Source organism: Convolutriloba macropyga, chromosome 7 (genome assembly GCF_964194025.1).
Source record: "Convolutriloba macropyga chromosome 7, txConMacr16.3, whole genome shotgun sequence".
In the NCBI taxonomy this organism is placed as follows: domain Eukaryota; kingdom Metazoa; phylum Xenacoelomorpha; order Acoela; family Convolutidae; genus Convolutriloba; species Convolutriloba macropyga.
Genome location: NC_134474.1, coordinates 65,440,388 through 65,458,158, shown reverse-complemented (window position 1 = coordinate 65,458,158; position 17,771 = coordinate 65,440,388). Strand labels below are relative to the sequence as shown.

At 37.4% G+C, this 17,771-nt stretch overlaps 2 protein-coding genes across 5 annotated transcripts in view; one reads left to right on the top strand and one right to left on the bottom strand.

Moving 5' to 3' along the window:
• Positions 1-12,319, top strand: part of LOC142343251 (uncharacterized) — a 41,040-nt gene extending 28,721 nt beyond the window's left edge. For all 4 annotated transcript variants that reach the window (XM_075395030.1, XM_075395031.1, XM_075395029.1 and 1 more), the window contains 3 exons: positions 2,037-3,181; positions 6,305-6,400; positions 6,972-12,319. In XM_075395030.1, coding sequence (XP_075251145.1) covers positions 2,037-3,181; positions 6,305-6,400; positions 6,972-11,392 — 5,662 coding nt within the window. In that variant the 3' untranslated portion in view covers positions 11,393-12,319. The remainder of the gene's footprint in view (positions 1-2,036; positions 3,182-6,304; positions 6,401-6,971) is intronic.
• Positions 1-17,771, bottom strand: part of LOC142342459 (small ribosomal subunit protein bS21m-like) — a 215,764-nt gene that overhangs the window by 91,131 nt on the left and 106,862 nt on the right. The window lies entirely within an intron of this gene.

The window sequence follows — 17,771 nt, the reverse complement described above, 5'->3', positions numbered from 1 at the left end:
TGATTTTTTCACGCTTTTGTTCATTTTTGAGTGATCTCTTTCGCTCTCACCCCGAAGTAAAGCTTGTTGCTAATATAAAATTAGTTGAAGCATAGGCACAAGAATGGCCTGATAGCCGAGTGGGCAGTGCTTCTGGTTAGGGATTGGGACGTCAATGGTTCGAATCCCGGCGTGGTCAATTGTTTTTACCCCTGCCTGTTCTTGGAGAGCAATTCTTCCCACATTAGTTGGTTTATATTTCAATTTCAGTGACTTCTACTTCTTTGCAGTTAAAATTTGTGTGCTTGGCGTCCTTTCTTCTGCTTTTAGGTCAATTGCGTGAATTACATTACCTAGCTTGCTAATCATTCCACCAACTGGTCTTAGGCCAGGACTCTACCTGCTATGTTTTTTAATTCGTCGTCCCCGTCGATGGTTGCTGCGACCATTGACTTTTTAATCGCTCTTGATCGAAGTTCATATCCATTATTGTAAACGGGTTGGTCTTTATGCAAATTTTTTGACCGTTTTTTTTTACTTTTCTTCTAAAACGTTATTACTTCTCAAGTTACTTTTTCACGCTTTTGTTCATTTTTGAGTGATCTCTTTCGCTCTCACTCCGAAGTAAAGCTTGTTGCTAATATAAAATTGTTGCAGCCTAGGCACAAGAATGGCCTGATAGCCGAGTGGGCTGGGCAGTGCTTCTGGTTAGGGATTGGGAGGTCAATGGTTCGAATCCCGGCGTGGTCAATTATTTTTTCACCTGCCTGTTGTTCGAGAGCATTCTTCCCACATTGGTTGGTTTATATTTCACTTTGAGTGACTTCTACTGTTTGCAGTTAGAATTTGTGTGCGTGACGTCCTTTGTTCTGCTTTTAGGTCAATTGCGTGACTTACCTTACCTAGTTTGCTAATCATTCCACCAACTGGTCTTAGGCCAGGACTCTACCTGCTATGTTTTTTTATTTCGTCGTCTCCGTCGAGGATTGCTGCGACCATTGACTTTTTAATTGCTCTTGAACGAAGTTCATAGCCAATATTGTAAACGGTGTGGTCTTTTAATGCAAATTTTTTGACCGTTTTTGCATTTTTCTTTCAGAACATTCTGACTTCAAGTTACTTTTTCACGCTTTTGTTCATTTTTGAGTGATCTCTTTCGGTCTCACTCCGAAGTAAAGCTTGTTGCTAATATTAAATTGGTTGCAGCATAGGCACAAGAATGCCTTGATAGCCAAGTGGGCAGTGCTTCTGGTTAGGGATTGGAGGTCAATGGTTCGAATCCCGGCGTGGTCAATTATTTTTCCAGCTGCCTGTTGCTCGAGAGCTATTCTTCCCACATTAGTTGGTTTATATTTCATTTTCAGTGACTTCTACTGTTTGCAGTTAGAATTTGTGTGCGTGACGTCCTTTGTTCTGCTTTTAGGTCAATTGCGTGACTTACCTCATTCAAAAAATAACTTCTGAACTCACTTAATGAACTTTAATTTTTCATGAACTTTTACTAGTTAAAGATCAGTAGTGTGCATCTAAGTAGTGCCAAACATACATACCCTAATTCTTGAGTATTAGAGTCTTGAGGATTTAATTTCGAATATTAATTCTGAAAAAGCTCTATTAGGGCTTTTCCTTATAGAGCGTATGTGTCTCATAAAAATGACATTCCGAATCTAACCCAAAAAGTCTGGTGGTCTATTAAAGGACTGGGGGTCAATCTGCCTATCTTATTTCTTTAGTTGTTTCAATTCCATGGAAGGCCACAAGCGTCTATCGCGGCTATTTTCCGGCAGTCTGCTGGCTATGTTTTAACTTCTCGAACCCCTAGTTGATCCGATTTTTTCGCACCCGTAGAAATTTATCTAGGCTACAGCCCCCTCTGAATTAAATCGATCTAGTTATTATTTTACCAATAGTTAATCGGGAGCAATTCTTCCGACCTTAGTCGGTTATGCTTTATGGATCAAAATTAAACGTTTCTGATCTTATTACGCCTGAATTTGGTCTCATTAGGTGTCACTAATAGCAGTATGTATTGACCAATCACATTTACCGTGTTTTAGGTCATTGGGAGAGTTGGCTGGTAACGAGGTTCCAACTGTTGACGATCTTCTGGGCGATATCAACTTGAGCATTGAGCATACCTATCGTGAACTCTGCGACTCAGGTGTTCTCGACGACTCCAAGTTAAACATGTTCAAACCCAAACAACCCAAGCAGAGAATCACAACCACTAAGTTCACAAAAGCGGATGTTGGAATTGTCGATCCAAAAGAGCCAGAGAGCGGATCAGAAGACGAGCAAGATGAAGATAAAAACAACACAACTTTGGAATCGAATTTGAGTTCAATTCCGGAACAGGTAGAACCAAAAGCGGACGACGAACACAAATCAAAAGTTCCCAAAGACGAGGCGCCTAAACGAGAGGACGGAGCCGGAGCCCAAGCAGGTCTTAAAGATTCCTCCCGTCCTGAAATGTCTCAGAAGTCATTGCCCATGGACATCCAAGAATTTCTAATCCGTCAATTACCAGAAGGCGACGTTCGATGCTTTGCTCCTTCAAAAAGCCAGCTTCACAAGATGACAATGTACCAAAATCTACCCGCAAAGTTCTCAAAAACAATGCGAGTTTACCTATGCTGTACTGGGGATGACTTGAAATACGAGAAAGAAACGATTTTGTACGGTTCTATTCCCGAAGTTCAAGCTTACTGTAAATCGAAAGGTCTAGACTTACAGGTCATTGACCTCTCGGATTCGTATCTGGACACGAGTTACATGTTCGACCCTGATCTGGTAAAAGTCCGGATGTCTGAACTGGAACATTGCATGTTGAATTCGTTTGCGGTATCTTCCGTCTTTTTAATTGGCGAAAAGTATGGATATACACCTCTAAAAAGGGTTGTTTTGAAGTCTGATTTAGAGCTTCTGTTGCAATACATGGATAGTTACGAGGACAAGCAACTTGTATTTATGGTTTACGAACTCGACTACAACTCGGAGCCCGTCACGTATGTGTTTGAAGATGAAAACGTGTTCACAGTGTTCAAAGAGTCACTTCCGCAAGAACAGAGCATGAAAATGAACAAATTTGACCTGCAGAAGTTAGTTCACAAGACGCTTACTACTGCTTTCCAATTGGCTGCCGAGAAAGCGTTTCAGGCGAAGGTGTTCACATATGAGCAGAAGATGAAATACTTCATGTCAGGTTAGATCGCCACATCAACAAGAATTTTGTGTGTTAATTTACAAATGAACCCCCTCTCGTTCCGCCCTCCCAACCGTGCCCCCTCTCATTGCTTGAGCCCCCATCTTTTGCCCCCACTCCGCTCAACCCCCCCCCCCCACAAATGCGAGAAACTCGCCCGACATTAGTCGGTTATTTTTTTACAATTGTACGTAATTTTTTGCGTCCGATATAACAGGTACTAAAAAATTATCCTTCCAGTAACATAGTTGTCCAGCAAAACTATGTTATAAATCGTAAAATGAATTGGACAAAAAAACGTATGGTTGTAAATTTAACACATTATACTAATCGGTTTTGACAATCGTTTATTAATAGCCGCACAGCGATAGCTGAGGCTATTATTGGCCTTCTCTTGGTTTTTTTTACGACTCGAAGAGGAGTATTGGTTTTCTTAAGGTTTTTTTTTTACCGGAAGTACTATTCGTTCAGACGATGATTTGACCTAAAAGCGAAAGCGAGTAAAACTGCAGTGTGAACTAATTTTTTCTGAGCGAGAGAAGTTTTTTGATCATGCGCTGCGTTTAGTGAATGACTTTTTGACATTGAAAAGTAGTTTTTGACTGAATGGCACATATAGATAACCGTTTTTAGCCGTTTTTTCGTCTAAGTGGCCTAGTTTTTTTGCTTGTAATTTTTAATCGATGCTATGTTGAAATTTAAACCCCGGAAATTGATAGCACAGTATTTTGCATAGCCTGAAATTGCGTTTCAAATGCGAAATTGGCACATATTTCTTGATTTTTTAGTTAATTTTTGGCTTTTTTATTTATTAATTTCTTCATTTTTGGATCTTTTAGCTGTTTTTTTGTCGAAAATCAGTTAATATGGCAACTTCCCTTTGATAATTCATATACTCAATCCGCTTTCTACCTCGATGTAATTTTGTTTCATAAAATTGTACATTTGCTAATCCGATTTTCGTAGTTTTTTTGCCAATTTTTTTCAGTTTTTTGTTTGTATTTTGCTTTTAATTACTAGAAATGGTATTTTGGGGAACATGAGGGACTTTAATTTCGTTTCAATAAAAATTCAATCATTTTTTGGTGTTAGTTTTTTGAAAAACAGATAAATTTTTTTCATAAATGCAGTCTTAAATTTTTTTTGACCACTTTTTTGCAAAATGTTTCATTGTTTCCTATGTCTGAATTCTGCTTTTTCTTGTTTTATTCTGTTCAGCAAGTTGGATTTTTGTCTCAAATGACTCGTGGTCTTTTCTATGTCTCGAATGCTGATCAATGAAATGTACTCGTTTTTCTTGATTTTTTTAAATTTGATTTTTAACTTTCAGAAATCAAGAATCGGTCTTTTTGGTACGGTGTTCCTAACATTGTGTCCATATTCTTCACAGTCTCGTTTGTATCATTCTAGTTTTGTCCTGGCACCTACTTTTGTATTCGTTATTCTGTTTTTTCAGTTGTTAAAAAATTGAATGAATTCAGCTTTTTCTTGGATCTTGGTTTCTTCGGTTTGCAATTGATTTAAGTCAAAATAAGGCAGTACTGGGAGTTTGCTAAAAAGTATTTTCCAACATTTCGTTTTATTACTATTCATTGCAATTTTCTTCCGGGCTTGGTATTGTTTTCAGACGATTGTTTGCCTTTGAATATTATTCTGTTGCTTTTGTTTTTCTATGATTAATTTAATTTTTGAATTAGTATGAAATCATGTTGTCTAGCATATATACAACAAGGAAGAATCATGTATGAATTGTTTCTTAATTGCCGTGATTAGAAATCTAATGGTAGTGGTTCTCTGATTCTTAAGTTTGAGCACTCACTCTTTTTTGAATAATTTTGACTTTCCTGTCTTTTTTGAAAAGTTTTTATCTGTCGTTTGCTTTCGCGATCTTTTTGAGATTAGAATCATTATTTATCTGAGGGCAATTGATGGCCCTGTCAGCTTTGTCAGGCTATCAGTTTTTTTGACCATCCTAAAGATTTCAGACTTTTTTAACGTTACCAAACGTTTTCAATAATAAAATTTTGCTGCATTTTCTTTCTCTTGGTGACAGTGGTTTAAATTTCACCGATTTTTAGATCAGACCCGCGGAGGTAATGAGTTAATGGTTTTGTACAAAAGGTAATGACTTCAGCTTTTTGTGAAGTTTTGGTGCTTCGAGTCGCTTTCGGAATTCTTCCGGCTATGTTTTTTATTTCGTCGTCATGATTTTTGTTACGACCATATGACGTCACAGCCACTTTTTGTTCATTCGTTCATGCAATTTCAACTGAATTGCATGTGTGACGTCATTTTTCGCTCTTAGTGGAGCGAGTTTTTTTGTTCATGCGCGTGATTAAATTTTTGGTTACACTTGACATACCTCACTCTCAAAAATGACTTCCTCAATTTGAAATTGACTTTTATTTACTTTAATTCAAAGAGATAAGGTCAGATGGGTGTGTGTCACTCTAAATGAAGGTTATTTGAGATCAGCTAATAGAGGCAGCAATAACTTATACAGATTTTTAATCAAAATACAACAGATCAGCCTTCAATGAAAAGACGAAATTTTTTGGTCTGTCTTTTTTACTGTTTTTTTAGACTGCCGATCTACGAATCAATTGCGGCTATTTTCTGGCAATCTGCCAGCTATGTTTACTATTTCGCTCGTCCTAAAGGCTGGGTTTTGGTCGACTAAAAACTTGACACATCGAAAAGCAATAGGTTAATATTCGGTTGCTTTAGTTGAGATTTTTACTTGCTCTTAGAAAGTTTTTACCAATAATTTGGGCCCTGTTTTATTTGCTGCGAGTTTCAACGAAATGGGAGAAACTGATAAAGCCGAAGCCATTAAATTGCGATGTAGTTCTGTTAAATCATTTATATAATATAGGTTTCAATATAGAGGTTTCAATCTTCATACCTTTTCTGCTGCCGCTTCCCGTCCCCCGGTTTTTACCCCCCCCTCCCACCCCCCCCCCTCCTCATCATCCCCCGCCTCATCTCATCCCTACCCATTGCGGCTAGCCCTAAGATCACGCTAGCTACAATCAAAACCAGCAAGACGTCAATTGTTTGAAAACAAATCGCCGTCGGTTTTGCTTCTAATTTCTAACATGGCAAATTGTCTATTTTGTCTAGTTCTTGAGCACGAAGTTCGCAAAGCAGCCCCAGCTGGGAAGAAATTGAGCAACGATTCTCTTCTATTTGTGAGACGCTTCATGGAGAACAATTCACGTTAGTCAAACACAAATTGTCTATTATTCATATTCACCACAGTGAATATTTTGATTTGATTACTTATTAGCTTTGATTACTTATTTTTGATTTGCTAGCCAATTGCCGAGAATCCAATTAAAATGCCATTGAATTTTTGATCCGAGTTGAATTTTATTATCAAACTGAAGAGTAGTGTGAAAGAATTTGGATCTTTTCTGTTTTGCCCCCCCCCCCCCCCCCAGCTTAGTGGGTAAATATTTGCAACTCCCAGACGCACGTGCCATTTTTTACATGATAATTTACTATGCAATGACACGTGATCTGTAATTGGGGGTGCATAACGTACTGGGCAGGGGGGCTTAAATGGAATCCAAGAATTCAATAGAAAAACAATGAGAAAAAAATCGGAAAACTGAACACTTTTTATTCAATCCTTTCACCCTTATTATGTTTGATAGAGAAATGGTGATAGAAAATTCTACTCTAATCATTACTGTAGACAATAAAAAATAATGAGAAAAAAATGGGATAACGGAACAGTTTTATATTGTCTACAATAATGATGTGATCAAATTTATGACTTATTTAGAAAACATGGAAGTTCTGGAAACCTACTTTGACATCAGCCCCGAAGGATACATTGACAAGAGAAGACGCGAGCTCCTTGATAACCTGGTTTATGACGTCATAGAGCACAACTACCCTTCGAAGAACGTGACCAAATTCAACGTAAAATGGAACTCACGTGTTGGAGTGGATCCTGAATTTATTCAGGAACAGGCTTACTATTTGCAGGACTTGAATGCTAAATTTATAGACAATATGAAACGAGTCATCGATGAAAAATTAGCCGCTCTTCCAAGATTTAGATGTCCAGAATTAGAGGAGGAAAAATTAACCCACCTGTTATTTGGGAAACGCTTGACCGACTACCATTGCGGAACTGCGACTTTGTTTCGGAAGATTACGACGTTCTTAGAGATCCCAGATCCGAAGAACATCTACATCATAACTGGCAAACCCAAATTCGGACTCTCGACTCTTGCAGCCTCGCTGGCTTCGGAAGCCAGAGATTATTTGCCTGCTGGAACAGTATTGTCTATTCGATTTGCGCAAGCAACCGCTAAGAGTCGAAACGCACCTGGGCTGATGTTGGGCATTTTGAAAGAGATCTGTCTAGCGTACAACAAACTTGATGATGAGATGTTGGAACAGATTGATTCTTGCGAGACTCTGACCAAGTCGTTGTTCATTTTGGAGAAATGTTTCAAAACGTTGCCAATTGATAGCGAGCACCCCTTGTTGATAGTCATTGATGGGCTGAACCATTTAAGCAGTGATAAAAACGCACACGCATTGCATTGGTTGCCCACAAAGTTGCCAGCTCATGTTAGTCTTGTGGTCACATGCGCTACTGGAGATCTCAGCAAAACCCTTCTTAGTAAGTACGCCAATTCGGATTCGAGTAATGTTTTCAACTTCCCCGGCCCGTCAATTGAAGATATCGGGGACTCGATCCATTTCCAGTTGATCGAGAACTACAGTCGTACCCTGTCCGAGATTCAAATGGAAGTGGTGGCCAAGGCTCTCGTGACCAATCAGGATTTGCATCAGATGGAGTTCGTGGTCCATCAAACGAAGTCGTGGACTCATGCTCACGATACGAAAGAATTTGAAGAAGTTATGCAGCTCTTCAAACATGAAGTCAAGTATTTCGTTGACGATGTTTTAGCGCTGAAACCCGCGCTTCTGTCAAGGAAAATCATGCAGTATTTAGTACTTTTCAAAGATTATGGCTTGTCCGAAATTGAACTGCGGACGGTTCTGTCATATGACCAAGAACTGTTGAAGTTGATGTATAGAAAAGCTCCGAAAAGTCATTGTTCGGTTGTGCCAATACGCGATTCAGTTATGAGTAAGATTTTCTATGTCATTCGCAAGTTCCTCTGCATTGAAACCCGGGAAGGTCTCATAACATGCAGGCTTCCGGAGGGCGCGTTGAGAACTGAGCTCGAGGCTCGATTCAAGTCCAAATCTAGCAAAGAAGTGGACGAACTATTCTCAAATGCGGTCAAGTATCTTACGGCCAAAGAGGTCATTCAGGAACCAATAACTACATTAGAGTACCCAGCAAATAGTCAGAAAGAATTGGTTGCATATTGCAGCGATTTTGCAGCTGGGGGGAATTCGCCCGTAAGATTGCTCTCTATTCTTCCAATGCTGTTACTGTCCGCAAAACAGTACGAGGAGGCGAAAGAGAAATGCCTGTTCAATTACGATTTCATTGTTTCAAAAATGACAAATTGTTCTGTTACAGATCTACTTAAAGATTTCTCATTCGCATTGTCACACGGAATCGTATTTGCGTCTGTCATTTTGGATTTTCTGCATTTTTTGAGAAGCAGAAACATGACACGAATGAGAAATGTGCCGTTAATTATGATTTCAAAACTGCTAACATTCGAACAGGTCGCGCCTGATGTATTTCAACCCTTGCTGGACGGAGCCAGAAGTTACATACACTCGACTCCGGGGTTTTGGTTGATTCCAAAGTTGCAATGTCACGTTCCCTGTGCCAGTTTCCTGCGAAACACCTTTACCCTGGTTGAGGGCACATTTTGGGAAACGATTCATACCGGGGGCTCGACTTTGATCTGCAGGACCGCGAAAGGGATCCAGGAGTTTGATGTTGATACCCAGGAAAGGCTCTGGTCCATCAATGTCGAAACGTCCAAGTTCCTCCTATCAGCTGATAAAAAGTATTTAGTTGTTGTAACGGTTGCAAAGCAAGTCCAGCACACAAACCAGCAGGGCAAAGTTAAAGAAACCCGCACTTTGATAGTCTACGATGCTCGAACGTTGAACCAACTCGCAAGTAGAACTATGTTCAACAATTACAAATGTATAACCCTCGCTAAAGACTCAAAACATATCTTTGTCGGCGTTCCACGACAACATCAGAGAGAGAATTCGAAGGTTTACATGTTGAAAATCGACACTCTTCAAAACGTGAAGGTGTTTGAAACCGTTGTTACAGTAACAGTTGTTGAAGATATACCCCAACAAAAGAGCATTCTAATTGGAGGCGACCATAATGACGAATGTGTTGTCAAAATGAAGATTGACAAAGATGTCAAGAATTTCGTCAGGGGTCTGAAAGGTCCGATTATTCACCTGCATGCAACTGAATCAGGGACGATGGCTATTGTCGGGCTTGGCATGAATGCCATCGCGCTAATTGATTTGAAGAAGTCCAGAATTATTACCCAGCAGTTGCTGGACAGTACTAGATGGATGACAGTTATGAGACCGAATAAACATGATAAATTTGTTGTTTGCGGTGACGTCAATCCAGGTGTTATAGTATTTGATTGCGTGAAAGGTGAACGTGTCAACCGGTTATGTCCGAGCAACAGAGACACTAACATCGTCGATGCGACACTAAGCGATAATGGTCAATATTGCGTAATAGCCGACAATTTTGACAACTCAGTTTCTGTGTGGCATTGTCAAAACGGATTTTGTCTCAAAACTCTGCGGGGTTTGAAAGTGAACATTTCGTCCATTTGTATGATTGGTAAAAGTACTCATATTGTAGCGGCCAGTATTTCTGGAGAGGTCGGTGTTTGGAATGTATCCAGTCTGTTCAAAAGCCTGGAAGCAGCGTCCAAAAAGGGAAGCCAGCAGGATAACCAGGCACCTTCTGGTGATGAAAAGCGGGTTCTGTTAGAGCAGAACTTAGCTCTGAACATTGGTAAGAACGTGAACAACATTCTGAGTATCGTAACTACAGAAATTGAAGATCAAACGGCCTTTAGTAACATTCGATCACAAATCGAAGATGCTTCGGTTGTGTTGATCAACCAGAAAGAGAACCTTATCACGACATCCATGCAACATGGCTTCCAAGTTTGGGATATATTCACAGGTTTGCCCTGTGGTGCTTTACCCGTGGAGGAAAAGACCGCCTCCTACACCCCTGTCTTTTTGTTCACGCTTCCTAATCAGCCCAATATTGACCAGAAAGTTTGTGGAATCTACAACGAAAAGCTTTACATTTGGGACGTGTCGACTAGAAAAATGTTCAGCACGGTTCGTATTCAGTGCAAATTCGGAGCGATGTCAAAGGACAAAAAGTTTTACGTGACTTACTCCCATCAGAGTATCTCAAACAGCGCTAAAGTGACTTTATGGAATTTATCTCCCGATAAAGTCGACAAAATTTCCTTGTATGAAATTCCGAATGTTGATTTCGCGGACGTTAAGCGAATTGTTTCAAGTCATGATGGGCAGTTTTTAGTACTGCTGGCGTCCAATAATTGGGATACCAGTCTTTTTGTGCAGGTTTATGAGAACAAAACTGGCAAGAATTTGGTCAAGTCCAAGTACCTTAACAGTACCGTTGATGGATGTTTCGTTCTTGCCAAGACGCTCGTATGCACTCATTTGTTAAAAGATTCCTGCCTTGCTTACGAAGTGTTTTCAATTGACAGTGGGAAAGTTCTGTTGGAGTCTACAATTCCTGAGATTTCTACACATTTAAGGTGCAAATTTCTGTCGAAAGGTGAAGTGAACATGCTTTTGGGGTTTGATGACGGTCAAGTTTTTAAGTTCGATACTGCCGCTTTCAAAACGGGCAAAGATTGTACCCCATTGTTTAAATTACAAGCCCATGACGACAAAGTTTCTGCGCTAGCTTTGAGTAACAACGAAATGATTTTCGCAACGGGCTCGACCGATGGCTGGATCAAGTTATGGAATTTCGAAACAGCGGAAGCTATAAGTAGTTTCAACTGCATGATTGACGTTTTTCAAGTGCAATTTTGTCTTGCTGACAGTGCAATAGTGGCCTTTATGGATAGTGCAGTGTGTAGGCGGATGGCGATTTTGGCTGTTACTGAAATTGAAGACCAGAATATTCTAGAACAGTCTTCCGATTCGAGGGCATCGAACAAAGGCGATGAAAGTCCGAGTAATGTTGAAGGTCAGCAGGCTTCACCGTCTGTGTGAATTATTATTATTTATCATCAAGTTCCACTTTGAAATTAGTTTGTTTCGTTCAATAGTATCAAAGAAAAATCTCAAAGCTTTGAGTACGAGATTAATTTTGGCTCGATGGCGTGACAATTAGATTTTGACCATTGAAAATTGAATTGTCACAAGATCAGCGGTGGTGTGTTTTCAGACGCCCGATTTCATCACTCATGACACGGCTCTCATTCGAAGGTTGAGCTGAACGATAAAAAACGACGGCTTAGTTTGTATAATTGTGATGGCAATGTGACTTATATAGTCACAGACGGCCCCTCTATCATTTTTTAATCAAAAAAATGTATTACCGTCCGGATGGCAGCCTGTAATGTTGAATTTGTTTGTAGGAATGGTACTTAATGTCGATAACTTCGAAAACTGATAAATGTATCGGTAAAAAACTCAGAAAGTAAAGCTGGTGTATTTTAAGCGATATCATTTGCAGTCTTACAAGCGATATTTCTATATTTAATCCAGCAGCAGTCATCATATTAGTGCGATAAATGTATATTGCAACCAATAGAAATATTGATACGATCTTTCAACATACCAGATAAATTAACATTACTCAATTAGTCAGCCGTATATCAATGAATAATCAATTTCGTTCGAAGTTCATTAAATTTTTATGATTCGATTATCAATTTCACGATGCGATTCATGCGCCTAGGAACAAACATTTCTACGAACAAACGAGATGCGGATGAAACTTGATTGGATAAGAAACGAAACAACTGTCACAAATGAACTCCAATTTCGCCTTGTGTCCTTAAAAGGACTAGCTTATCGAACCATTTAGTTCTTTTGTAGAAATGGAGAATTCATTTAAATAAATGTAAATAAATGTAAATATGTACTATAATGCTGAAATTGAAATTTTGAAGTGACTTTGGTTGCGTCAAAAAATTCATGAATATATACATCATGTATGTTTTCTAGTCGTACCTGAATTTCCGGTAGTTTGAGATCTATTACAACGTAAAACCATCCAGTGAATTTTAAACAACCCTCAAAAAAGTTAGATATTATTTAGCTCCTGTCTATTTTTCCATGAAAGTTTTTTGGGACCAATTTAAATTCGTGATTTTGCGTGATCATAAATGCACTTTAGAGATTACAAAATCTGAATTTAGGTTTACTTGGATGAAATTCTTGGATTTGGCAATGGGTGGCAACTGGATTAGGAGAACCCTCAGAGAGGAGAGGCACTTTTTGACTAAGGTTTTTAAGTAATCTCATGCAAAGTTTTTACCAATTATCTTAATTCTTGCTGGTCTTTTCATGCCATTTTTCGTACCACCGATTTTTGTTGACCGCTTTTTTTTGTCTGACAACTTAATTTGATGAGCGGCTGTTTACTACTAAAGTTCGGTTTGCGTCTACATTAAAAAGTGCGCCTGAATTGATTTCATTTTCAAAGGTAAAAGTTATAGCAGCGTAAAAAATGAACGAACAAAATTGAAATGGTTTGATCCAAAGTACGTCACGGTTTTAATTTAATTCCTGACAGCGACTGTTGATAAAGTCACAACAAAATTAATCAATATTATGTTTAAAAAAACTTCTGCACTCTAAAATTGTGTTGGGGCAGAAATTTTTCGAAAGTGATTGAAACCGAGACCACACAAATTGTAACCACAATTAAAGCCATTTTGATAGGCGATGCATATAAAGAAAAGTTCTTCGACTTCTTTAGCGCCTGGTTATCTCAAAACTTAAGCCATTAATTCTTTTCTTTAAGTTCCAAAATAGTGGATAGGATTTACCTTTCTAGATACACTAAAAGCAAATTGGGCAATTGGAGTTTTCACAATGAAAGCGAATGAGAAGGCTCGAAAATGAGCGTTTGCACGTAATGTTTCGACCCTGCTCATTCTGTCTTTGGCTTGTTTGTGTACAAATGAAGCAGAGATAGTAAATTTCAATTGAATAAAGAGTATTTACTGTTTTCTAATTTAAAACTTGATCGATTATAAATGAATGACAGGCATGTAAACCAGTGGTGTCTCTTTTTTTCATTTCACGAGAATAGACAAGAATTGCACTGATCAAAACGTTTAGTCGAAAACCTGAGTTCAACTCTAATTCAATTTTTCAAGCCATTTTGTCAAAGAAACAACCTATTTTGCAAGCAAATTATACAGCAGAAACATTCAGCTACTGGGTGGCGGAGGGCAGAAAATAGCCACTCTTTGCTTTATCGGCGCGTTGTCGGATGGTTGTAATAAAAATCGAAGAAGACAACAATTACAAAAAAAACAGCTAAGTTCTGAAACTAATTGCGAAGAACTGGACGAACGGAAGGTCTCGCCGGCAGCCAGCTCTATTGTTCTCATTGGAAGAACCGTATTTGATAGTCAACAAAGCGTCACAAAGTTCAATAGAAAACAAAATTAAGTATGCCTGAGTCGTTAAAAGTTCTAAAAGATTGCAGAATACTCTTAGACACCGAAAAAATTCTATTTAAAACTGAGGAGACATGAGTTTGCTGAACATACCAAGAAAACAAACAACAAACAGGGTCGAATCTAAATACACTTGTTATTTTTGAAAACAATTGATGGAAAAGTTGTTCAAATGGAAAAACATGGAAAGAAACCACAAGTTCATATATGCCTTATTACAGGAAATTGCAGACTAAATGAAAAGTCAACAAACAGAAAAACAATACTGGCGCATGTTTATAAGTCGATAAATTTTTACGGAACAAAGTGTCAAAATTGTCAAAACTACTATATCTGAGAAATCATGTGAATAGATTCAATTTCTGTTATGCTTTAGAGCTATTTAGACAAAGTTCACAATTTGCAAATCTCATGTTTTTTAATTGTTGAGTTTTTTTAAAATTTAGCGTTTATCTTGTATTCAAAATAACCTATGGGCAGATTTGTTTCTCTGCAAAGGAAAAACATCAAAAATTGGAGGTTGATGAGTTACTTGAGGTGAAATTCCCTGTAGACGTTAGAAGTCACAAAACAGTTTGAGTGAGAAAAATTTTGAAATCAGAAGCCAATATTACTCATTCTGTTTATGAAAATCAAACTGCGTGTAAGAGCTCATATGAATTTTCAGATAAAATGATTGCTCTGGGTTCAGCTTTTGGTGGCTAAATTCAAGCTAAGAAAATAAAGTGGTTACCCGATTTGCTGTATTTTTTCAACGTTGAACTTTTTAAGATTTGCTCATACCTAAATTAAGCAAGCTATCATTTTACTTGCAAGCTACGTTTAGATGTAACTATAGTTTTATGGGTTAATGCAGAGAACCTTTTTGCTAGATAGAACTTTTTCAGAGGTTGTAAATAGGAAAAACAAAGAACTGAAATTTGGCCTTATAATAGATGAGCTTATTTTGCCCTGCCTAATTTGTTAGACCTGGATGCATCTTTTGAAGACTGCTTAGTATATACTTGAGAAAAACATGTTGTTAAAAACATCAATTCTATTATTGGGTTTTTGATTTTCCGGGAGTTCTATGTTTCACATTGTATAAAATGGATTAAATGATACCCAAAAAGAACTGTTCTACCAATTAAGAAATCAATTTGAACAAACCACTCTATTTGGCATTGTTCATGACTTTTTATTCTTTGAAATAAATTATTCGTGATTTCAATAGAAAGCAATCATAATCTTTTGGAAGTAAAAATTTGCGACAACAAATATAAAATAGTGGTTTGGAATCCTGAATTTTAGGCAAAGTGGTCAAAATTATATTTAGAAACCCAACTTAAAAATTAGTTACATTAATTCAAAATATCACAAAAAGAGTTCACGGGTGGAAAAGTTTATCATTTTTGCGCATGGTTTTGATATACTACTTGATTGAATTGAGGATTCTGAAGTATTACGCCACATCCCAGGAATTAGGTTGGGATTTACCAAATAAGCAATATCAGCTTGTTTTTTAAGTGGCTACTTAACTAGCATGCTCTAAACATCTACGTCTCTAACGAACTATTTGAACGCGTAAAACGCTCAGATTGATTCGGTTCTCGAGATAAAATAGTTGTTCCGTATAACAATTTAATCTCTCATTATATAGACAGACGCTACACATTCAAAAGTTCGCAATACGTTGCTTTTTGAGTTTTAGTTCATTCTAAATATGACAGTTTGGATTACCTAGTTAGGATCATAAAAACAGTTAATTTTTTTTTCCAAAATTTATCAAATTGAAGCTTCCAATTCTACAAAACTTGTTATAGAAAGCAATAGTTAAAAACTTTTTCATCAAAGAAGCTTATGAATATTTACAAAACTAAATAGGTACATTAATTTGAAAGAAATCTTCCAATATTAATTTATCTATATTTATATAGAACTGTTTCAACAGTTTTCTCCCCTCCCCGGCCAGATATTGACAACTATCAAAATCTTGTTTCACGAAACGTCATCTGGCACGTTCTTTTCTGACCAGACTTCGCTGTCTGGCGCCGGCTCAGACCATGAAGAACATGAAACAATGTTATGCTACATCGGTTGACACTAATTTGATGTCTGAATACATTGGAGCGACCATTTCAGATAGGTTTTTGCTGACGATTTTCAGTTAAAAGTACCCGCATTTCAGCGGATAGTTAACTTTAAAAGATTTATCGTAATCATGCATAAGTTTTCATATTCAGCGTATGATTAGAAATGAGCTAGCTAAATTTCTGCAAACCTAAAATTTTTAATTCTTTTGCGTGAATTTTGTTTTTTTGTACGTTTCCAAACTACCAGTCAGATGTTTTTCAGAAGATCAGCGCATTAATATTAGCGCATCAATAAACTCAAATAACAACATGCAAAATTCAAAAAGTAAGGAGGTCAGAGAGGTCAGTCGAAAGGTCAAAAACAAAAACTTAAACGGACAAAAGTCGGATAAATTAATCTCGAACGACAGGCGGTGCAGTTTCGTTCAGAAGGGGTCTGTAGCACAGATACATTTTTTATGGACGCAAAGAACATCCGACAAAGGCTACCAACCCGCGCCTTCCTTCATATTAGCTTTAAGCATCAATGATTGGCATCCTATAGCACTCTACAGTTCATAAGCCGCTGTTTTGGTTTCAGAGGCCATTGCTGAGTCATGTTCTACAGCATGCACAGAAGTGGAGAAAATCTCACCCTTCCACAACCCAACACCACACATCCTCAGTCTTCTATTGGGGCATCCATCTACACCAGAGGTGCTGTTATCCAGTTTAGAACTCAATGTGGAACTGTTTGGTGCAAGAAATAATCAGAGCGATTCACTCTTACTCGGGGTGATCCCCAGTAGAAAGATCGCTCTTTTTCGCTCTTAAAGAGTGATTCCCTCTTTTTTGATATTTTTTTATACTTTTATTTCAAATTATCTATAATCTTCAATAAGTTTATATTTTCTTTTACTTTTTCTATATTTAATCCATTATTAAAAAGAAATGATACAAAATTATAATATTTACACGAACGACTTTCCTCAGTTTGGCTAATAACTAAAGGACTTACAGTCTTGCTTTGCCAACTAGGATTAATTGTTTTCTCAGTTAAATTTCTACTAAATCCTCTAGTTAATTCTACATCTGGATGTTGTTTCTTTACATGAGCCCGTATCCCATCATATCTCACAACAGAAGCACAATATGGACATTTAACTTTAGCGGAAGTACAACTTCTACATGTATACTTACTCTCATCAAAATCAGTTAGTGGTTTTATATAATTACATTTATTACAATTTCTAATTAAGACTTCTGGGCTAAGGTTAAGGTTAAGGTTAAGGTTAGGGTTAAGATTAAGGTTAGAGTTAAGGTTAGGGTTGGGGTTAGGGTTAAGGTTAGGTTTAGGGTCTGAGTTAGAGTAAGAATCATAGATAGAACTAGAACCAGAACCAGAACTAAAACTAGAACTAGAACTAGAGCTAGAACTAGAACTATTGTAAAGAACAACCCCATGGAGAAAAAATATTACAATAAATACCACTTAGTATTATATTGCCACATATACATTTATCAGTTTTATCTTTATGACATGATTCATAATGATATTTTAAAACAGCAATGTTTCCATATTTATAGTTACACTCTAAACATTTCAAAAGCATTTATAATAGGGTAAACTTTAATATTTACCTAATCATTTCGCAGATTGGTGTAACCGCTTCGCGGATAATATTTAGCCATGATTTCAAATAAATCTTTAGTATTATCTTTAGATGTAATACACTCTGCTAAATTTTTATTTCCTAACGTATTGAGTGTATTAGTTTTACATCTCTTATCTAAAATCAATTCAAGGTCTAATTCTTTTATATCTCTAACAAAATTTATAATCTCTTCTCTAAATTCTTCATTATTTCCATATAGTCCGGTTAAAAACTTTCCTCCCTTTCT